This window comes from Ictalurus furcatus, chromosome 28, assembly GCF_023375685.1.
Source record: "Ictalurus furcatus strain D&B chromosome 28, Billie_1.0, whole genome shotgun sequence".
NCBI classification, from domain to species: Eukaryota; Metazoa; Chordata; class Actinopteri; order Siluriformes; family Ictaluridae; genus Ictalurus; species Ictalurus furcatus.
In genome coordinates this window covers 8,283,156-8,307,196 of record NC_071282.1, presented here as the reverse complement: position 1 = coordinate 8,307,196, position 24,041 = coordinate 8,283,156, and the positions used below count along the sequence as shown (strand labels likewise).

Here is a 24,041-nt window from a genome sequence, read left to right as displayed (position 1 = left end):
AGAGGTTTATTCTAGTAGGGTAAGTTGGACCGGGAAGTCCTTGGAACATTTTCCTATTAGATTTTTTTTTTTTTTTTTTTTTTTTCTCTGCGAAAACTGACCATGCAGATCAAACTGTAAATTAAACAGCTGTAAATTAAATAAAGACTCTGCAATGACCTTAAAGGTCTAGAAGATGTGTCTTTGCTCATTGTAGCCAACAAGTTCTATTTTTAATTCATCAGTCCACAAGACTTGTTTCCAAGATGCACCAGGCTTGTTTAGATGTTCATTTGCAAACTTCTGATGCTGAATTTTGTGGTGAGGACACAGGAAATGTTTTCTTTTGATGGCTCTTCCATGAAGGTCATATTTGTGGAGGTGTTACTACAGCAGTGTACCACCAATCCAGAGTCTGCTAAATCAGGGTTCCCACAGGTCATTAAAAAAAGTCTGAAATTAGAATCTCCTGATTTTAAGGCCACTAAAATGTCTTGTATGTGAAATAAAAGAATGTGTATTTTTTCTGTTAACCATTAAATTTTGAGATAAGGTCTTAAATGTGATCGAAAAATATAGCTGTTTAGGCTGAGTCTGAACTCGATATTGTTACGTATTCTTGTTTACGTACGTGACATTTTGCACACTTTACCAGAGGTGGGTGGGGGAGGGTGTGTCACATAGCTTAGAGTTTGCGAGCGAATTAGGCATAATGGGGAAGTGCAAATTCAACTTAAAGTGGATCAAAGATTAGCAGTTTGGGAGATGGTTGACATCAACTAATGACAGCAATGAAGCCAAGTGCAATTTATGCTGCAAGACTTTTAAATTGGGTACAGTGGGTATTATCTGAAAATGTTTAGCTATTTTATAGCATTCTCCTGCTTTGTGGGCATCAATTATTTTAATTTTCAGTGTGCTAGGCAGCTGCTTAGAGGAGCCCATGGCTGCTGATTGTTGGGACAAGGTTTGAGGAGTCTTGGGTTTGGACAAGGGACATGAGTTGGCCCTTGTCTTTATAATTTATATTTATAAAGTCTTTTATAAAGCTTTGAAATTTGCATTACCTGGCCTTTCCTAACGATGATTGTGAAAAAGCCATAGCTGTAACGAGTTAATTAAGCTAGAGACCTTCGTAAAAGTTATGAGAGCTTGGGGTGCCCAAACTTTTGCATGGTGCTCTTTTCCTTTTTGAGATACAACTGTACAAAACTAATACTCTAATCTTGCTAAAAATTGAAAAATAATTTTTCATCTTTAACTTTATGCATTTTGGAGATCAGTTCATCTTCTACTCACTTAAACTATTCACAGTAACAAAAATTTTGACTAGGGGTGCCCAAACTTTTGCATGCCACTGTATCTTTAAAGACATGGCACAAGCTTACACTGTGGACAAGAAGGGGTTTTGAGATTTGATCAAAAGCCTTGATCCGAGGTATGTGATACTGAGCCGCAAGCACTTCAGTTAAGTTGAGTTGCCACGATTGTACGGAGAATGCCGAGGGAAAATTGTAGAGGAGCTTCGCAATGTTTTATACTTCACAACAACTGATTTGTTGGCGAGCCAAACTACACAGCCATGCATGAGTTTAACAATCCACTTCAACATAGACTGGGCATTGTGCAATAGATGTCTGCAGATTTCCTATTTTCCCGAAGATCACACTGGAGAGATGATGGCAAAAGCTTAAGGGAAGTCATGGGGATTGCAAGAGTCTGTCTCACCACTGTCTCAATCAAGTCTGTCTCACCACTGATAATGCCACAAACATGATCAAAGCATATCTAAATGACTGGACAAGTTTACATTATTTTGGCCACCATCTTCATTTAGTAAAGTGTCTAAGAAAAATTTAATTAATAATAACAATAATAGCAATAATAATAGTAATAAAATGTTATCTTTACATCTTGTATTAATTATAGCAGTGTTTCCCAACCGGGGTGCCGCAGCACCCTGGTGTGCCGTCTGATGAGAGCTGGGGTGCCGTGTGAAAATCCTTCAAACATTTCTAAAATGCTAAAATATGAATGTGTATAAAACATTTAATATATATGATAAATATCTGATGTCTGAAATAATAACACAGACACATAAATAATAAGACAGACACACACAACAACAATAATAATAATAATAATAATAATAATAAATTATATATAAAAATAATAATAATTCCCTCCCCCTCGCTGACCTGTCAGCAGTATGTCAACATCAGTGTGCGTAACGTATGGGTGTGTTTTATCCTAAAATTTAGCGTGTGATGATGCGTGTGTAGTGCAAAAGAATATGGACAGATTTTTTAAAAGAAAAGCTCCAGATGCCTCTGGACCATCAACTTCATCTTCATGTAGCTAAAGCCTTGTTTATACTTTCGCCTGGCTCCGCACCACGAGCCTCCAGTGACTGCACCTCCCCAAACGGATGAGGCGTTTATACTTGACACGCTCACTGTTGTAATATTCTTTGAAATGAAAGGGGGCGACTCGGAGTAATCGAACCAACTGGAAATAGCTGCTGGTTTGTCGAAACAACCATAGCAATGCTTACAAACAAGGCGTCTCGCGTGTGGTTGCTGAGGAGGAATCGTTTGTTGTTGACTATGTTTGTTTTCAGTACACGTCACTAAAACCCACAGTATGAAAAAAGAGCAAAGAATCATATAAGAATCATATAAAACCCAGTAAACCTTGAGATTATCACTTGTCACATTACAACAAAATATAGCTATACATATGAGAACATGTATCAAACTAAATTGAACATCCTAATTTTTTTTTATTCATTTCATTAAGATTATTATTAAACATGGACCTTTACTTTCATGAAATAGACTTATTATTTATTGTAGGCTCATTTTGTAAATGTTAGCAATTACTGTAGACATAAGCAAAAAGTGGGTGCTTCCTGCAAATGTCATTTCTCACATTTATAAAATCAGGTGATTATGTTCACCCATCAGTGCAAATGTCTGTTTGTGTATAGAGACAAAAGAAAGTTATTACAGAATGATCACTCTGTATGGCCGCCCATCAGTGTAAATGTCTCTGTGTATAAAGACAAAAGAAGGAGGTTTAATCACTGTCTACACTACACTGAAGGTGTAGTGTAGTGACTGTTTGTGAAGATACTGATGAATGAAAACATGGTACATCCCCAAAAAACTTTCAGCTTTGGCTTTATTCTTTCAACAGTATGTACAAAGCAAATTGAAGCCACTATTTTTAAAAAACTTTCCATGAATTTTGTGCCTCTGGCTATCTCTATGGTCCCACATGGATGGATATAAGAGATGCCTATACAATTGTACCTTTAGGCAAGAGTTGCCTCAAAGTCATTCATTTTTGGATGCAACGATACATGGCAAGTTACAAAAATACCGTGCAAGCCGCCATGCAGAATGAGGCCTCGCGGTCGTGCCCAATCCATGACGACGTCATTTTTTGCGGAAGTGTCAAATAAAAACCAGGCTTAATGCTGTCTCGCATTAGTGATTGTGTAGGGTGCCACAAATTTTTGAAAATTTTCAAAGGGTGCCGTGACTGAAAAAAGAATTATAATAATTACTATATTATTATATTTATATATTACTATAAACTATAATGAATTATAGAACTATAATGTACTATTAATGTTATGTTAAAAATTCTTAATTATAGAGAGAAATATTTTAAACATATTTAAATGCATGCGACTTGTCTTGTAAGTAGATGGTTATGTTTATTTGGTTTATTTTATATTTTATTTATTGTATTTATTAGGTGTTTATTTATTTGATATTTTTTCGGCAAAAAGAGTTTACATTTTTAAAATATTTTCAGCAAGAAGTGTTTACTTCCAATATCTTCTACAGGTTTTTTGTTTGTTTGTTTGTTTTTTACACATATTTGGACAAGCAAACCTTTTGATCCTCTTTGAAACAGTGCCTATTAATAACGTGATGCACTCTATCAAATGACACAAAATCGATATTTTCCAGTAATTTTCACAATGTAAATGAACAAAAAAAAAGATCAGTCACAAGAATTAAGTACACCCCTACATTTATCACACATTCAAATCCATAAAATTTTAATCAGGTGTTCAAAATTTTTTGGCAGTGATTAGAACCTGCTTAAGGGAGGGGGGTCTTGCAACAATTGGTGTCAATGTGCATGCTTCTTCAATCAGAAAGAGACTGCACAAATTTGACCCACATCAGAGGCGTGCCAGCCTTTACTGTCTAAAAAGAACATTAGTGCAAGATCACAGTTTGCCAATGAGCATATAGGCAAAGACCAGCCCTTTTGGAATAATCTGCTCTGGACATATGAGCCAAATATAGAGTTGTTTGGCCACAGTAACAGCAGACGTGTTTTTATTGCTGACCAAAGACAGCTTTTCAGGAGAAGCACCTCATACCAACTGTAAAGCACGGTGGTGTAAATGTTATGGTTTGGGGTTACTTTGCTGCCTCAGGGACTGGAAAGCCTGCATTCACTGATTCAAATATGAATTCTGCATCATATAAAATAGTGCCTGAAGATAATGTGAGGCCATCTGTCCAAAAGTTTAAGTTGAACTGAAAGTGGACCTTTCACCAGGAAAATGATCCTAAGCACACTAGCAAATCCACCAAGGAATGGCTCAAAAAGAAGAAATGGAGGGTTATGGAATGGCCTAGTTAAAGTGCAGATTTTAATCCCATTGAAATCATGTGAAACATGAAACGGGCAGTACTTTTAAGAAAACCCTCAAACATCTTGCAACTGAAAGAATATTCCCTGTAAGAGTGGTCAAAAATTCCAGCAAGACAATGTCAGACTGGTGGACAATTATGCAAAACATCTATGAGAAGTTATTTCTGCTAAAGGGGGCAATACTAGCTTCTGAGGCCAAAGGTATACTTATTTTTTCCACAGAAAAATGTCACATCTATACTGGCTTTATTAGACTTCTCTGGCCTCTAACTATCCAGTAAGTTAAACAGTGACTCAAAAACTTCACTGGAGACATCAAGTTGTTTATGAACACTCAATGAAACAAAGACAGTCCGGTATAATGCAGTGAGGGACATAACAAGACCGGCACTTAAAAATTGTTTTACTGTACTTCTTCCTTTGAAAGTAGAGTACACACTGTCTCCTCCCAGCTGAGGCTTTGTCTTTCTTAGCAGAGGCAAAGGTGTCCACGAGGGTTACTGGGTAGCATGGCGTGCTCTCTGCCACCTGCAACACTTCGCCAACAGCTGCAGCTTCCACTGGCTCAGGGGCTCCATCCGAACTTGTGGCTTCAGCACTTGCAAAATCCACAAGCTGCTGGCACAGGACCTCTCTGAATTTCTTCTGCGTGAGAGGTTTCTGCTGTCTATTTTGCATTTGCTCTATATGAATAATATAAGTATTTACCACAGCTATATCAATAAAATGCAGAAACAGTTTCCTATACCAGTTCATTGTCTTTTTTGACACAGTAAAGTATTTAATGAGAGCATCAGAGAGGTCAACTCCCCCATGTACTTATTGTACGCCTTCAGTGCTTCAGGAACAGGCTTGTGAAGACCAAGCACCATCTATTTTCTTGACCCAACGCTGAACTGTGTCTCCACTATATGCCTTGTGGACTGTTGAACAGACTGTGACGTCGCGTGCGTCCATCCACTTGACATACAGGACTGGGCCTTTTCTGTTGAATCTAATGTCCCCCCAGGTGGCTTTCTTAGGAAGAACATTGATTTTTGTCTTTGGAAAACCAATTCTGTTTTCCTGGATGGTACCACAAGCCCCATACCATTTCCTGTGAAGATCCTTAAACAGAGTGGTACTAGTGTAAAAATTGTCTACATATAAATGGTACCATGTGCCAAGTGAGGAGGATGTCAACAGGTCCATAACAGCATCGTAGCTTAGGCCCTTTCCAGAATGGGACTGACATCTTCCCTGGTAGATGCTGAAATTCGAGGTGTAGCCATTCCTAGAATCTGCCAGGACAATCAATTTGAAACCCCATTTAGTGGGTTTTTCCTCCATGTATTGTTTCAGGCCAATACGAGACTTTGTGGCTACCATCCTTTCATCAATGGCCAGGTTCTGGTGAGGCTGGTAATATGCCCTGCATGCCACTAAGAGCTGCTCCATTAGGGGCTTCACGCGAAAGAGACGATCATGGCCAGTGGAGCCTTTCAGCCGGTCATTATGCTCGTCGTTTTTGACATTGCTTATATGCAGTTTCAGAATATTGCTTCAAATCTTGAGCCTGACATGACTGAGGTGGGGAATGGGAAATTGTGGAGCCTATCCTTTCTCCATAAATCTCCAATTTTAGTTGGCCTAGACCACCATAAATAACTAGGTCCAGGAATTTTTGCATTTCCAGGCTAGTTATTGGATGCCATGGTGTCTTCATGCCCTTCTGCTGCTTGTACTCTGCATACAAGTTTGTGTTTTTGCAAAGACTCTTGATTGCAGCTTTATCAAAAAATAACTGGAACAGCTCAAGAGGGGTATGTGGCTGATGCCCGTCAAGCTGTACCCCAGGAGTGCGGGAAGGAGAAAAGGGATGTTGTATGGGAGGCACATCATCTTCCTCAATATTATGCCACCTGTCCTGTACCGGTTGTGTTGCAAGTGCAGGAGCACTAGCTCACCTAATGGTAGAAATGGGTGACATACGAGTGCTGCCTCTTCTCTGTCTTCTGATGGGTCTGGCTGGGGTATGGGTAGTTGTTGCTGTGGAAAGCTCCAGGTGAGTGCTGGGGGAGAAGGCCTCAGAAGAAGTGTGTGGAGGATCAGGAGCATTTACTTCTTCCCTGCAATAATAAATCACGAAAAATACCCAACATTATTATTACATAAAATTTAGTACAAAAAGCAACATTTATTGTATAATATTTGTACAAATTGCTTATTACTACATGATGTGCAAGATAAAACATTTTTATGCTACATTCCAAAAACCACCCCGCAGTCATGCGCCATGCAAAAAAAAAACCCCAGTCATGCGCCATGCAAAAAAAACCCACAGTCATGCGCCATGCAAAAAAAACCTGCAGTCATGCTACATGCAAAAAAAAAACGCAGTCAGGCTACATGCAAAAAACCCCCGCAGTCATGCTACATGCACAAAAAAAACCCCGCAGTCATGCTACATGCACAAAAAAAAACCCGCAGTCATGCTACATGCAAAAAAATCAGTGCCATACAAACGTGAATTTTGACAATACAAGAAAAAAACAGATAGCAAAATAGCTTACATGTCAAGAAGCGGGTACAATCCTTGCTGGAATGCATGCTCCTCATCTGTATCTACGCTATCTTCCTCCGAAAACCCCTCGAATTCCTCGCTAGAGTCACTCCTAAATAATTCCTCCAAAAACTCTGGCAAAGCCAGGGTTTTTTGGGAATGTGCCATCGTTATAAACCGCGCACTGAGCGAAAAGCAAGGGAAAATGCTGAGAAAACTATCTGAGACTGCAAATGTAACAATGACCAAAACACGCCAAAACTCACTATCAACTTTTTTGGGGAATTCAACTAATTGTAAATAGCCATCAAGGGTGGTTGCGTAACAAACCCGTCTGGCCCTACAAGCTGATTCGCCTGTCCGCGCTGACTGCCAGCATATAGACAGATCTAGACCAATAAGTGGCGTGTAAACTGGCAAGTGCCGATGTTTACGCATTGCTTTAACTCTGTTTCTGAATGGTTAATCTTAGCATTTTAGGTGTCGTTTGAAAGCTAGAAGTGTCTAAAATTGGTCCATGTGGGTGTCAATCAAGTGACACTGCCCGATTTAAAATTTAGGAGGTGGGTTGTTCAGCACAGCCAAAGCAGAGTAGTTTTTTTAGAATGTGTCTCAGTTCAGTTTATGGCTAATTACTAAATACCAGAGGGGTGGGATACCAAAACACTTAATGCATTTTGAAGAGGACATTTTTGATTAAATGTTGAACTTTGTATTTGTTTTCTTCAATAAAGCTGTTGGACAATATACCAATGGAAATGTGCATGATTTATAAAATCGTGAGCGAACTGGATTTTCGTCTATGTAGGTAATGTAAGGTAGTAAACATTTATACAAGTCCGTTCTTGGGTTTAAATGTTATACTTTTATTGTGGCAGTTGTATATGGTGTTTTACTATCAAAAAAGCTTTACTTGTGGTCTCCGATTTATCTCTGTCCCAGTCTTTTTGTGGAGAGGTGTGAATTGCTTGCCCAGCAGGGGGCTCAAACTCTGCCCGTTTCCCATCCCCCTGCTCACCAGCAGTTAAGCACACAGTCATGAAACTGCACACACAGAAAGCCACCAGTGTCCTGACTAATCTTATACTAGAACTGCGGCAATAAAATAATTCATTTGTTTATACTAACTTAAAATGTCCAATAAGTCGTTTTCCATTCTGCCGGCGGAATGGAACGCCAAGTCGGGGTTTATGGGGTTAAGTTGCGATGGAATCAAACCGTTGATGGGGCGGTATATTGATTGTCTGATATATTGATTTGCTTGTGGGGGGTGGCTAATGAAATAGGCCTAGTGATGTCACTGCTTGGCTGTAATTAATTATCATAAATATCATCTGTTTTTATTGGAAGCCTAAAATGTCGTTGTTTATTTCTGCTAATTCCATGTTGTTGTTTTTTTACAAACATTTTTATTCAAAAGAAAAAGTTTATTTAATGAAGATAAAGTTAAATAGTTTTTTAAAGTAAACTACTAGTCAACTGGTAATAGCTAAACAAAGCTATGAAATAACCCAAATACGACAATTTAATTACTGGTGAGCATGGTCTAGTGGTAGAGTATATGATTACACTGTCATAGATTGTGGGTTTGAATTCCCCCCTTATGCATCACAATAAAACCAAATCTACATCAGTGACATTTGTTACCATTTGTTTTGTTTTTAAATACAAAGTGGTGATCGGGTGCTGGAATGTGTTGTTATTTTTTAAATCATCCCGAGTGCACTTTGCCTCTGTTATCACACATGAAAAACCCTGCTAGACAACTGGAGATGCTACCTTTCTATTAGATACATCCCTGCCGCGAGCTGTGTAGTAGTGTGTACAAAACCGGTGTAATAGTTTAACTGTATTCCATGTCAACTTTTGACTTCCTGTACTTGCGCTAACTCCAGATGTGAATGATCGGCGGCAGATTCGTCAATTCAGAAAATAAATTTTACAAAATTTTTCGCTGTCCATTACATGTAAACTGTGTCTCTACATGATGTTTGTATCATTGTAAAGATGAAAAATAAGTGGTCTGATTATGCTAATTCAACAACAAAAAAAGCTGGCCTATATAAAATTTTCCATCATCATGAGATTGTCTCTCAATAATTTTTCACGATGGTGTTGAAATTATCAAGTTGAGCTATGTGAGCGTGACACTTACTGGATGGCTCAGTCTGCGGCCTATCCAGACTGTAATCTATGCAGAATATAAAACTATTGATTGAAGTTGTTGGTTATAAATATAGAAATAATATAGTTTATGGTTATTGCAAAATATTAAGGTATATAATATTTAAGTAGTTTGAGAGTGTAGGGACACCGATTTGATTAAATCATTCTCAGCGCTTCATGGGAGTAAGCGTTTACTGCAGAGCTCCACAATTTTTGTTACCGGAACCGGACTGTTTCACTCTGAAGTCGTGAAAGATTTCATCCATGTATTTATTTAATTAAAATTAAAGGCTTTTTTTTTTTTGCACACTTCTGCATGTTTCAGAAGAAACTAAGTATATTTAATAAAAGTAAAATTAAATAAAGTACACTACCTGTCAAAAGTTTTGAAACACTTTTTTCACATTTTAGAATAATTTTAACATCAGCAAAGCTGTATTTGTATGAAATAACACAAATGGATTAAGTCTGTGTACTTAATCTTTAATGTAGGAATGAACTACAATCCCATGAAACATTGCGAATAAAATAGTGAAATTAAAAACTATGCAGAAATATAATTATATTTAACTATTGGCTGTTTTTTAAAATTATTCCGTTCAAGTAATGCATGTATTTATTTATTTTAATTAAATGTAGTTTTGTAATAGAATAAATTAATATGCTGATACAATTATATTTTTGTCTACAAAACATTGGTGCTTCGTTATGGGATGCATGATGGTGCCGGATACAGGATACATGCCGGTGTGTCCACCTTGACGCTCATTTATTTATGGTCGGTTTAGCCTTCTTCCGAATGTAGTCCTTCAGATTGTGCAACACCATCTCAATTGGATTCATACCTGGGGATTCGCAGGACTCTTAACCCAATTTATACCGTCTTCAGCAATGACTCTTCCTGCAGTCCTTAGGGTCGGTGTCCTGAAAAAAACGGTGATATTCTCCAAAGTTATCCCTAATAGGCTGTGGTTTCTTTTATAATAACATCCTCAAGAAATAATGGTCCGTTATCTCTTCAAAGATTGCAGTAGGCCCCGGTCCAAGTCTCGATATTGCTCCCCACACATGAACTGCCAACATTACAATACCACTGCATTATTTGTTTTTTTCTTTTTTTTCATACTTTCATATTGTTGGTAGTATATAACATTTATTTATCTTGCAAGGTTTACGCATCCGTATTCTTCATTCTTTGTGATGTCTTCTGATTGTGCTCAATGTTGCCTGGCTCAATGCCAGTGGAACTTAGATGGTGGTTTCTCGGGTGGATCTTCCAGCAGCCCTCACGATCCTGATGTCTTGCGAATGTACTTTGCTGATCTTGCTTATTTTGTGTTGCCTTTATAGGCAGATAATCAGTGTTTATCCATGCAGACATGGGTGCCATTGGGGGCCTGAACAACACTGACTGTAGGCCCATGCCAATTAGATTCAGGTGATGAACTATTAACAAGTTATTGTCATTCATTCGTATAATTCCAACAATTATTACTTTTTTCACTATTTAGCTGTCTTTTTATTTTAAAGATCTAATAAATTGTATATGTAAAATTATTTTATTTAGAAGTGTCATGTTTGTGATTTTTAGGCTATTCGTCATGTAGTATATAGCTTCTGACCATTAAATCAAAACAGACTTTTTATTTGATAACATAATGCTCATTTATTCAGAAACAGAAGTAACTAAATACAAAAAGGGTACTTGTGTGTGAGGGTACGCTGGCGCGTTTTGCTGCCACTCCTGTTACCGTTTTCTTTGTTTTTGTTTGTTATTTAAGTCATATTGTTTTAAATAACTGCGAGTTTTTTAAAGTTATATTGTTTTCAGTGCCGTTACGATTGCGATGTGGTGGTGCCATTTTATATACATTGGACTGTTGTTTTTATTTCTGTGTTCCACCTGGAATAACCTGTAGCGTGCAACGCGGAATCAACGCCTCAGTTCGGCTGCGTGTGAGGATAGTATGACTTTTTGCTTGCAGTGTGCTTCAGAGTATCAATGCCTTGGCCTTGTGAGTGTGCACTCAATGACCATGGCCTTAAGGTACACTACACACCAGCTTCTGAATTTAAAACAGAGCTCTTATTGTCTAGCCAAAGACTCTTACAAACTCTGTCGACGCTGGATTGCTATGTCCTAAACCATATATCCATCGGGGTTTTAGGGACAGTTTTGCTGTCTCATCCTCTCCTAACATCTTTGTCCCTACCTATCGACGTAAGACCAACAAACTGCTCCATACGAGTGTTGATCACAGTTATTTAATATCGCTTCCCTGCGTGGAGATTAAACCACTGTCGTCTCCGCTTCAGAGCCTGGCCTATGCCGCATTATTCAGTGCGCGGTCCGTGAGTAACAAGGCGCTGCTTTTATCGGATTTTCTTGCAGATAAAAAGTTGGACTTGTTGTTTTTAACCAAAACCTGGCATAAAGAAAATGATGGACTCCTGTTTAACCAGATCACTCCAGCAGGCTTTGAAGTATTTGACCTCCTGAGACTATCTGGCAGAGGCAGAGGCATTATTGTGGTTTACAACCTGAAGTTCAGCATAAGCTCTGTGTCCGTTCCCCAGTTTTCATCATTTGAATGCCTGGTCTTGAGTATTTCTGCTCTTATATCTACCATCATTGCTACAGTCTATAAACCACCTAAGGCTAAGACGCATGCAGCTTTTATGTCAGAGTTTGCTGACTTCCTGTCAATGTTGAGAATGAAGTTTGACAAACTTCTAATTGTGGGAGACTTTAACATTCATGTGGACCGGAGTGACTCTGTGGTGGCTAAGGAATTTCTGTCGTTACTTGATTGTTTTAACTTCACACAGTTTATAACTGACCCGGCTCATAACAAGGGCCATACCCTGGATCTTGTGATTGCAAACGGCTCGTTTGTATCGCAGATTTCATCTGTTGACATTGGACTGTCAGACCATTCAGCTGTCTTTTTTAACCTGGTACTGTATCATCCAAGTGAGCCTACCATCCGAACAGTAACCTTCCGGAAATGGAAGTCTATTGATCAGACAGTTTTCTCCAATTCAGTTGTTTCCACCTTAAGCGATCTGCATCCCTCATTGCTGGAGGAGAAAGTTCTGCAGTTAAATTCTGCTCTTGCTACTAACCTTGACTCTTTTGCTGCCCTAAGGTCACGTAAGGTCACATTCACCCGCTCTGCTCCCTGGTATAATGACAATCTGCGCTCTAGAAAGGCTGCTTGTCGGAAAATGGAGCGCAAATGGCACCTTACTGGCTTGAATGTCTACTATCAAGCATGGAAGGATCTTCTGGGTGATTACCGAGCATTAATGGAGACTGAAAGATCATCTAACTTTTATTAGGCTATTGTAAACAATCAAAATAATCCCAGACACTTGTTCCAAACCATAAACAGATTGCTTCAAGTTAATGCTGTTACCACTTTGCCTGTTTCTCAGCAGCTATGTAATTCTTTTCTTCAGTTTTTTAATTCTAAGATTAATAATGTTCGCAGAGAAATTTCTGTTACACCTGACTCTGCCTCTTCACTCCTTCATCCATCTGGGTTCACTGGTGTTTCTTTGACTCATTTCTCCCTGCTTGATTCTGAGGCTCTCACCAGGGAGGTATCCAGCATGAAATCAGCTACTTGCTTGCTTGATCCAATTCCCACAAGCCTATTTAAATCTTGTTTCGATGTTTGGTGCCCTGATATCCTTGGTATAATAAATGAATCATTGGAGACTGGGGTCGTTCCAGTAGTACTAAAGACTGCTGCTGTTACACCTGTACCAAAGAAAGAAAATGTTGCCATGGATGATTTTAACAATTTTCATCCCATCTCAAATCTTCAGTTTTTGGCAAAAATGCTTGAGTGTGTTGTTGCCTCTCAATTATGTAAACATCTTACGATTAATAACCTCTTTGAACCCCTTCAGTCAGGTTTTTGTAAATTTCACAGTACTTAAACGGTGTTGGTCAAAGTTACCAATAACTTGTTGATGGCCTCTGATTCTGGAGCTACTTCCATTCTTATTCTTCTCGATCTTAGAGCTGCTTTCGATTCTGTGGATCATGGTCTTTTACTTGCCTGCCTTGAAAGCATTTTTGGTGTGTTTGGGACAGTTTTAAACTGGTTTAAATCCTATTTTACTGACCATTCACAATTTATTTCTATGGGTGGTTACAGGTCTGACACTAGCTCTGTGCTCACTGTTGTTCCTCAGGGTTCAGTTTTAGGCCCTCTACTCTTCAATATTTATCTATCTCCACTTGGGCATCTGCTGCGATCGCTTGGCCTCCATTATCACTTTTATGCTGATGATACCCAAATCTACATTCACTCAAAATCTGGTGAAAACCTTGATGTTTGTTTTCTTTCTGAATGTATTTCTGGGATTAAAATAGGGATGAATAATAACTCTGTGCCTGAATAGCGGTAAAACCGAAGTTATGCTTATAGGTTCCCGTCATAAAATTCTCAAAGCTGGTCCACTGTCTCTGTTGATGGCTCTGTTCTAAAGACTCAAAGTAAAATGAGGAACTTTGGAGTAATTTTCTATACCAGCCTTACATTTGAGACTTTTGTTCCGAGCACTGTTAAAGCATCCTTTTTTCACGTCAGTAATATAGCTAGACTGCGCCCTATGCTAAACTCTCTGTGGCTGAAAAGCTGATAAACTCATTTGAGTCCTCTTGTCATCTCCTCATCAGCGTGCCCAAGAACACTCCACCAGGCCACGGACACATTAGTGATTTGGGCATTCTGTCTGCAACCACCTATACCTTTGACTGCCCACACTCTTGACCGACAAACCATAGGAGATCTGATACTGAGCAAGTTTTTTTGTCAGGCTTTGCATCTCTGGCACATCAATCGGTGGGTTCACTTGCCGAATTTTATTCATTTGACACGTATTGCGAGCCACTAGTTCAAAGATCTAAATCAGCAGTTTCTCTTTTGCCCAACACTTCACCCCATTACTCTTCGGTAACGTCCCCATTCTGTCTGAGACTGCCAGAAACTCCAAACACTTATTCAAATTCACAACATCATGTTTGTCAGTCTCTCCTCCTGGGAGTGATTGTACCCAATGTGTGTTTAAATCGAGTGTCCCTGGAGAAAGAGACAAATCTATACCTAGATTCAGCGCGACCAGACGGGAGACCAAGGCCAGAACACTTTGCTGTGCTTTTGTTTAAGAATCTAATCCCACATAACATTTACCAATACTGGGTAGGTTCCGTATACTTTGATGGCTCCAAGGGGAAAAAATGACATACCTAACAACCTGCAGCAAACATTAACAGAAATGGTTGGAAGGAAATTCCATGACCTTACACCCCATGACTGGAAGGCGATAAGGGATAGCCTCAACGTACTTCTCCATACCAGAAGACTTTCTTTCCCCACTGTTTGAAGCCATTGTTATGTTACTGTCAGACTGTAACAAAATAACAACTCTAACAAAATTTGCAATTTAAAATTTGCTCTTTGCGATTTAAAAATGTAATAAAAATAATTTTTGACTGTATGTTTTGTAAGAACTATTAATTCTTTCCTCCTATATGGCTTTGATGCTTTAAAGCTGTCACAATCTCCCCTTTAGACAGAGCTGCAGCCTGCAGCGCGCTTGGAGTGCCGGAGGGCGCATGCGTGCTCAACGAGTGCACGCTCTTCGATAACTGTGACATTGTTTACTATGGACACATGCGTTTGTGGTGTTTCTGTTCTGTCTACTCCCTATCATTGGTTGTTGTTCGAGGGTGTGTCTGCATTGTTTTCAGCCGTCACCACTTAACGCTGATTATGTTCGGGATATATACCCCTCGCCTCACAGTACACTTCGCGGTGTATTATAGTTCGATAGTAGATAGTTAAAGTTACTTACCTCGATAGCTTATTTAGTTTAACATTAGATTAGTTCACTTAGACCACGCTGTTGTTTTCCACTCCCAGTTCCCAGTCATAGTTTCATGTTTCGTGTTTTGACCCCGTTTCCAATGACCGCGACTTCGATTCCTGCCTAGCCCTGTTTATGCCTGTTTGCGCGATCGCCCGACCCATTGCCTGTTTCTGACTACGTCTCTGTTTTACGATTTGGAGTTGAGCTATTTATACCCCTCGTGTGGCTGTGCACTTCGCACAGTCTTAAATACGGTTACTAGTTAACTGCGTTGTGTATGTGTTAGCCTCCTTGATGCTAAGCGGTCGTGTTCTCATGTCCTGTTTGTTTCATGCCTTGTATCTAGTTTCATGTTTAAGACTGCATATCTCGGTTCATGTTTATTGACTTCGAGTTTTGAGTTAATAAAGACTTTAATCTGCACTTGCTTCCGTTCCCAATCTCGTAAAGTAACAGAATACTGCGCCTTAAGCTTGGAAGGAGCGGATCATCATGGACTACATGGGCTTCACTCTGCCGCCCATGTTTACGGTGTACTACACTTCGCTACGGAAGCAGCAGGAAGACATGGAGGAGTCCCGGTACAAGTGGGAGCCTTCTAACTGGGCTGGTACCATCTTCCACCCTCCCTCCCCTATGATGGATCTAGTCCAGCAAAGTGAGTCAATGGAGAACGTCAGTAAGCCTCCCTGCTCATCTGAGGACGCCGCTCAGCCTTTCAGTTCAGCTGAGGACGTTGCTCATTCGCCCTGGTTTGCTGAAGATGTTGCTCCGTGTCCCGACATGCCCAAGTGTTCCCCTCTGTTCGCCAACCCCGTGCATAACGCCGCTGTGCTTGCCTGCTCCACTGAGGAACTCGCCCTGCTTTTCTGCTCCACTGAGGGCATCGCTCGGCTTTACCGCTCCACTGAGGAAGGTACTCCGCTTTTCTGCCCAGCTGAGGACGGCACTCCGCTTTTCTGCCTGGCTGAGGACGTCGCTCTGCCTTCCTGCTCAGCTGAGGATGTTGCTCTGCCTTCCTACTCGGCTGATGACGTCGCTGTGCCATCCTGTTTGGGTGTCATTGCTATGCCATCCTGCTTCGCTGAGGACATTGCTCTGCCTCCATGTTCCGCTGAAGACGTCGCTCCTCTTCTTTGCTGTGCGTCGTATGTCACTCCCCCTCGTGCTTCACAGAGAGCATCGTTCCTCAGTTTGGCCTCGCCGAGAACCTCGCTCCCCTCTCCTGTCCTGCTGAGGAAGTCGCCCCGCTGTCCTGTCCTGCTGAGGAAGTCGCCCCTCTGTCCTGTCCTGCTGAGGAAGTCGCCCCACTTTCCTGCCCTGCAGAGGACGTCGCTCTGAGCTCCAGCCCCGCTGAGGACGGCACCCTGCTTTTCTGTTCCGCTGAGGATGTTGCTCTGCTTACCTGTTCCACTATGGACATGGCTTTGCTTTCTTGCTCCACGGAGGACGCCGCTCAGTCTCCTGGTTCAGCTGGGGACATTTTGCCCATGGTGCCCGGACCGCCATTGGAGAGAGTGTTCTTTGGGGAGAGGAGCGCCTTGGGGGGGATTTCTCTCACGATCTCCCCTGCAGACAGTGCTGCGGCACGCGATGTGCACGGAAAACCAGTTGGCGCACACGTGCACAAGCAAGAGTGTGCGAGCGCTTTCTGAGCACAAGCTCTTTGATTATATATGGACTATGGGTACTTTGTTTACTGCTTAACTACGTTGTGTATGTATTAGCCTCCTGTGTTAGCATACTGTTCCCACTTTAAAAAAGTCCTCTGAGCTGTGGGATTTGGAATGATCATTTGTTGGGGTATGAACATACTCATCTTTTAACTGCCAGATTACCATAGTCACCTTCTTAGGTGAAGCAGATAGCATGACCACATCCAGAACTACCAGCTCTGTCTTTTAAAATACCACCAGCTTCTCTCATCCATAAAGCTGTCAGATATCCCGCATATTTAACTTTCTTTTTCTTGTCTTTAATCCTTTTTTAAGCAGCTATTCTGACTGACTGCTAGAGCCTGTTATCCTGACAGCCATCCTTTAACATACATACAGCTCAGACAGAAACGCAAGGCCTAGAGCAGAGTATGTGTCCATACAGATGCTTGCACGCTCTTGCCCTCTCTATCACACACACAATCCTTCCTCCCTATCTATGTCTTTTTCTTACACACTCCTTTGTCTTTTCCTATTTAGAGTTAAATTCTTAGTTAATTGGTGTTTCTTCTTTCTTCTCTGTTTGTCAATAAACTTCATTTTATTAAACATTTTATTGCTGTGTTGTGGTGGTCATTACTTTGATATTTCAATCCAAACTATTTGATCTAAGCTTTCAGAAACCAAGTCATGATTATTATTGCTCTCAGCTAAAATTGAGGTTTTTATAATTGACATTTGAAAGTTTGTGATATTAATTTCTAATTATAATTCTAAACTAAACAGGAGATATTTTATGAGAGTAATTTCTTAATGCACATGTAAAACCCAAGATCAAATCCGGCCTGCAGTCTCATTTGATTTGGCAGGCATTAACTTGTAAAAAATAATAATGAAAAAGCCTTTCATGAAAATACACTTCATCTCAACATTTTCATAGTATCCAGAATTAACAACAGAGCCATAGCATAGCAACCGTGAGCTCACATCTCGCAGTGCTTAACTAAAATAGACAGCCTTTTTCCCCATAGCAATTTTCCTAAACCTACTATAGAAGCTACTATTGTCCACTTTAGCAGAAATAACTTATTGTAGGCGTTTTTCATAATTCTCCACCAGGCTTGCTGGAATTTTTGACCACTCTTCCATGTGATATTCTTTTAGTTGCAAGATGTCTGAGGTTTTTCTTGCATGTACTGCCCATTTCAAATCCCCATTTCAATGGGATTAAAATCCGGGCTTTGACTAGGCCATTCCATAACCCTCCATTTCTTCTTTTTGAGCCATTCCTTGGTGGATTTGCTAGTTTGCTTAGGATCATTATCCTGTTGAAAGGTCCACTTTCGGTTCAACTTCAACATTCAGACAGATGGCCTCACATTATCTTCAATTGCTCTTTGATATGATGCAAAATTCATAGTTGAATCAATGAATGCAAGCTGTCCATCCCTGAGGCAGCAAAGCTTCCCCAAACCATAACATTTCCACCACCACTTCACTGTTGGTTTGAAGTGCCTCTCCTGAAAAGTTTTCTTTGGCCTGCGCCAAACATGTCTGCTGTTACTCTGCCCAAATAACTCTCTTTGATTCATCTGTCCAGAGCAAATTATTCCAGAAGGCCTGGTCTTTACCTGTATGCTCATTGGCAAACTGTGGTCTTGCAAAGGATTTTTTCATGGCATGCCTCCCATGCAGGTCAAATCCAATCTCTTTCTAATTGTAGGAGCATGCACTTTGACAACAACAGTTGCAAGACTTAATAGCAGATCCTGTAATGAAAATTTTGGGTTCTTTCTTGGAGACTTCTTTTTGCATCAGACGGTTTGGTCTTGCCTTGAATTTGCTGAGACTGCCAGTCCTGTACAAATTGGCATTTGAAAACTGCTCCATTTGTAGATTATTTTCCTTACAGTGGAATGATGTATTTCATATCATTTGGAGATCTTTTTAAATTCTTTGCCAGACTCTTAGGCATCCACAATTTCTTTCTGAAAGGCCTTACAGAACTCTTAAGATCTTGGCATGATGACACCACACACGTCAGTAACTAAGGGAACACCAGACACCAGATATGAGAGGGGTATTAATAAGACAGGTTCCGCCTGCACTCCCTAAGCAGGTTCTAATCACTGGCACCCAATCTTGAACACCTGATTCTTATTTTATGGATTTGAAGGTGTGATAAATGTAGGTGTGTGCTTACTTTTTCCATCTGACTGATCTGTTTTTTGTTAATTTACATTGTGAAAATTACAAAAAATGTCAGTCTTCTGTGTTATTTGATAGTGTGTCAACTTTATTACTTATTATTTTTTATTTATTATTTAGGCACTGTATTAAAGGATGATCAAATGTTTGCTTGTCCAAATATGTCAAAAAAGCCAACAATTTATATGGGGTTTACTTATTTTATCACATGACTGTATATACTGCATTTCAAACCATGATTTGTTAATTTTCGGCAAGGCAAATTTAAAATAAATAAGCACTGACTTTCTTGCTTTTTTGCTCTTACTCCTAGTTTTTAATGACATGTGAAACAAATAATTTTCAGTGTGTTGAATTAATTCCAAAGTTTTCAATGCATGGAATCGCTTAATCTTTTTGGGATCAACTTTGCTGTGAACTGAAAAAAGGTTGGAGACTGGACATACCAAAATATAATAAAATATATATTGTATAATAAGAAATTTAAACAGCGTAGCATTTATCAACAATTAAAATAATTTAACTTCTTAAAAGTAAATTTATTTAAATATCTTCACCACATGCTTCACAACATTGCATAATGCACACACTTAATGGCATGAGTTTTGAAATGATAAAACATTAGTCTCATAATTATTCATTTGAGAACCTGTTCACAGACTGACAACTTTTTGGCCAAAGTAGCACAAGATAATATTTTCTGGCAAGAACGGTCAATAAATATCATCATAAATATGCAATACATACAGAAAACTGGAGCTAGGACAACTCAATACATCCACTGACCACAATCATGATTACAATTCAAAATATTGCATGCATAAAAATGTCATGAGGCCAGCAGAATAGTGTAACTGTAAAGAGTTCCCATACTTTCTGTTGTGATGTAGCATGCCACAGCCAACTGATCAGTAATGAAATTAATTGCAAACTATTTTTATTTTTGATTTTTGTCATTTACTTGTTGCAGCCCTATAGTGTAGTATACAGTAAATTGGGGCCTGGATATGCTGACACTGGTACTGTCTGTATTTGTGGTGGGATGGGGAGAAAAAAATCACAGAAATATCTCTCTCTTGATGTGTCTGTTACAGGGATCTAGCTGCTCGGAACTGCCTGGTGGGGGAAAACAACCTGTTGAAAATCAGTGACTTTGGCATGTCGCGTCAGGAAGATGATGGAATTTATTCATCATCTGGCCTCAAGCAAATTCCTATCAAGTGGACTGCACCAGAGGCACTTAACTATGGTAAAGATCTTGGTCTTGACTTACTATTTCCTCAGAAGGAGCTGTCTACAGGGATTTTACATTGGATGTGCTAGAATTTTATTCATTCCAGCACCTCCAATGTAAAATTCCACATTGCCATCTGTTGGCTCACTCAGACAATGATGTGATGGTTATGGTTGATATTTTTCGTTTGCGTACATGTTTCTGCAAGCACATCAGTGCATGATGTGTGTATATTTGCACAGGGTGAATTCTTCATAGTTGCGCATAATATGAGCATGTCCATTAGGTGGCGGAATTGCAAGAATCACACCAGAATTCAGCAAGAAAGTCTTGGAAGCCAAAAAAATAAAAATAATGAACACTGTTATATAGGAATAATAATTAGAATATAACATGGGCAGTTTGAAATGAATGCATTTCTGGAGTGTTTTCACTCATCTGTATTCAGCAGCATGAAGTGGTTCACATATTAAAGCATTTAAATTTAATTAGTTGGATTTTTTTGGGTAATTTGCATAATATGCACAGCCTACTTTTGCAAACTAGTCCTAAGATTTTTGGCCTATCTTCCCAAATTTTGTTTCAAAATACTCAGCAGAGTATGAACCTCAATATTGATCAAAAACATATTGCCATTTGTAAACAATATCACCACACATCAATCAACTCTTATGAGATGGAGCCTAATTTATTCAAACAGATGTAACTCATGATTACTTGCAAAAATTTGACAACTCGTGCATAAAATATAGCTGCATGGAATATAGTGACGGCAGATCACAGTGCATGTTGTGCTTGAAGGTTTTATCTGTTGAAGCGCTGAAACCATATAAACTCAACCGGCATCTCAAACAATTCATCCAGAGCATGCAGATAAAAGTGAGGATTTTTTCCAGAGAAAGAAAGAAGAATATCTATAGCAAAAGGTACGACTGACTAACATCATAACAATTCCCAAGAAAGCACAGCAAGCATCTTATCTTGCAGCCCTGCGAATAGCCAAATGTAAAAATCTGCACACAATTGGGGAGGAATTAATACTTCATTATGTTGTATTATGTCACATATCCAGCAGCAGTGGATATGTGCAGAGTGATGGTCAGGGAGGAGGCCGCAAACAAGATTAAATCCATACCATTGTCCAATGATACAGTAGGCAGACGGATCAAAGACCTGTCTTTTGATGTGAAATGTCAACTGATTGAAAGATTGAGTGAGCAGTGTGCAATTCAACTTGATGAATGCACTGACGTTAGCAGTGCAGAGCAATTTTTAGTGTACGTTCGATATTCATTGGATAGTAAAATTTTGGAAGATAATTTAATTTCCAAAGAACTCAAGGGGAGAGCTAAGAGGTAAGTCAATTTTCAAAATGTTGAACACTTTCATGATAGAAGAACATCTGAGCTGGAAAAAGTCTGTCTGTTTGCACTGATGGTGTGGCATCAATGATTGGGCACGAGAGTGGAGCTGTCACCCGAATTCAAGCTGTAAATCCAAAGATCGTAGCCACTCACTGTGTGCTTCATCGTCAAGCACTTGCATCAAAATCAATGGCACCCGACCTGCATGATGTGTTGGAAGCAGTAAGCCGCTTTTCCATTGCACGGTACGGCTCGACTCAGCTCGCTTTACTTTTCTGAGCTTGCTTTTCCACTGCAGTTTAGTGCCGCCTCAACGTGGGTGCCATCTTCCACTTGCCTTCACAGAGGAATAATGTTGTATTAACAAAGCCCTGTACAAATACACAGTCAGTCCATGTTCCAAATGCCTTTCCTGTTGGACCCTATTAAAGATGTAATAATGGCTGAATGTCTCTTCTATGCACGGAGATGGGGGCAGCTCACGATCAGCTACTGTTCCATTCGGAGGTACAGTGGCTCTCACACGGGAGAGTTTTTGAACGTGTTCATATTAAGACATGAGCTCCATGACTTTTTAAAAGCACATAAACCTGACTGGGCACTGTTCTTTTCCGACCAGCAGCGGATGGCAAATCTAACCTACCTTGCAGACATTTTTAGTAGTCTCAATGTCCTTAATCTGTCTATTCAGGGATCTTATTCCATAATATTGGATGCAAGTGACAAAATAAATGCATTCAGGAGTAAAATCTATTTGTGGATATGTAAACTACAAACAGGCATCACTGACATGTTTCCAAATCTATCTGAATTTTTGGACACAAACATTATGGGAGTGGAATTAATGCTCAACATCATTACCACTCACATCACTCAATGAACATTTCAGTTACTACTTCACAGACATTGACATGGAGAAATATGACTGGCCAGTGTCCTCAGTGGAAAAGCTGACGATGAACTTTTGGAATTATCCAGTGATTGCACTGAGATGAGATTTAATCAGCAGACCCTTGCAGAATTTTGGCCCATGGTTGAAAAGGAGTAAAAGGAGGTTGCTTTTCAGGCCATGAGAATATTGTTGCCTTTCCCAACCACATATCTTTGTGATATAGCCATGATGGGAGTAAAAACTAAACACAGGGTACGGCTTAATGTGGAAGGTGACTTGAGAGTTTGCCTGTCACCAATACCACCCAGAATTGATAAGCTCTGCAAAGAATGAAAGTCTCACCCTTCCCACTAAGACTGGCTGTGTACTTTTGTACAGTAGTTGTTATTAAATTGATGTTCTTGCATTGCATGATTTCTTTTAAATTATATTTTAATGCCATTTCCTTTTTGAGTAGAGATTTATTTGTTTCCTGGCCCAAAAAAAAACAATAACTTCAAATCCAACTTCAGATTCAGTTCAAGTTCCAAACAAAACCACTGAGCCACTGACATTTCTCTACAGTACTTAAAAAAGCTTATTTTATTACCACATCAAAATGTAATGCAAATTCTGGTTAAATATATGTAAATTAAATGTTCAATATTCATCTACTATGGAAATAATAAATTAATGTTCAATATTATTCACTTTTGTTGCACTTTTCCAAAACAAAAATTTCTAAAAAGTAGCAGTTTCAACACAATACTATTTCTAAAAAGTCTTATAACAATTTGTTCCATTTTATGAAATAAAGAATTTATCATAAATTCTGTGTAATCAAACATCAGAGAAATAAGACTACCAACCAAAAGAATTGATGTTCCAGCATTGCATAATTTAATGTTTTTGGTTTAATTAAAATTGTAAGTTTGAGATTGTTTTGTGTCATGAATTTTCTTTGGGGAGTCAAAAAGGGATGCACCTTACACAAGGGGTGCCCCCACACTGAAAAAGTTTGAGAACCACTGCTCTTGGGATGCTATTCTTGTTTATGCACACAAAAACAAGCATATCTCTTGGAAAATAATGTGTACAGTCAAATTTATTTTGGTTAATTTTTGCTTCAACCTCCATAAAATTCCCTTCTGTACCATTTAATACCACCCACTTAAATTTTTGTGATAATTTTCATAATATACAATCAAAGTGTCAGTGTACTGTAAACAGTATGTCAGTGCAGTAAATTAACAAAGTGACATGCCTTATTATTGATTTAAAGCCAGATGGCAGAGGGGCAAATAGATTTTGGGAGGGATCATTTATAGTGCTGGAGGCCTCGCAGATGCTGCATGAATTGAAAATGTCCTGAACAGGGAGTAGAGGTGGACCGATGATGCATTCAGCTGTCTGCGCTGTATGGTCTTGCGATCAAAGATTCTCAAACCGGGCA

General features: G+C 39.4%; 1 protein-coding gene across 6 annotated transcripts in view; it reads left to right on the top strand.

Annotated features, from left to right (window-relative positions):
• Positions 1 to 24,041, top strand: part of fer (fer (fps/fes related) tyrosine kinase) — a 111,321-nt gene that overhangs the window by 66,134 nt on the left and 21,146 nt on the right. For all 6 annotated transcript variants that reach the window (XM_053618224.1, XM_053618229.1, XM_053618227.1 and 3 more), the window contains one exon: positions 20,214 to 20,368. In XM_053618224.1, the coding sequence (XP_053474199.1) occupies positions 20,214 to 20,368 (155 nt within the window). The remainder of the gene's footprint in view (positions 1 to 20,213; positions 20,369 to 24,041) is intronic.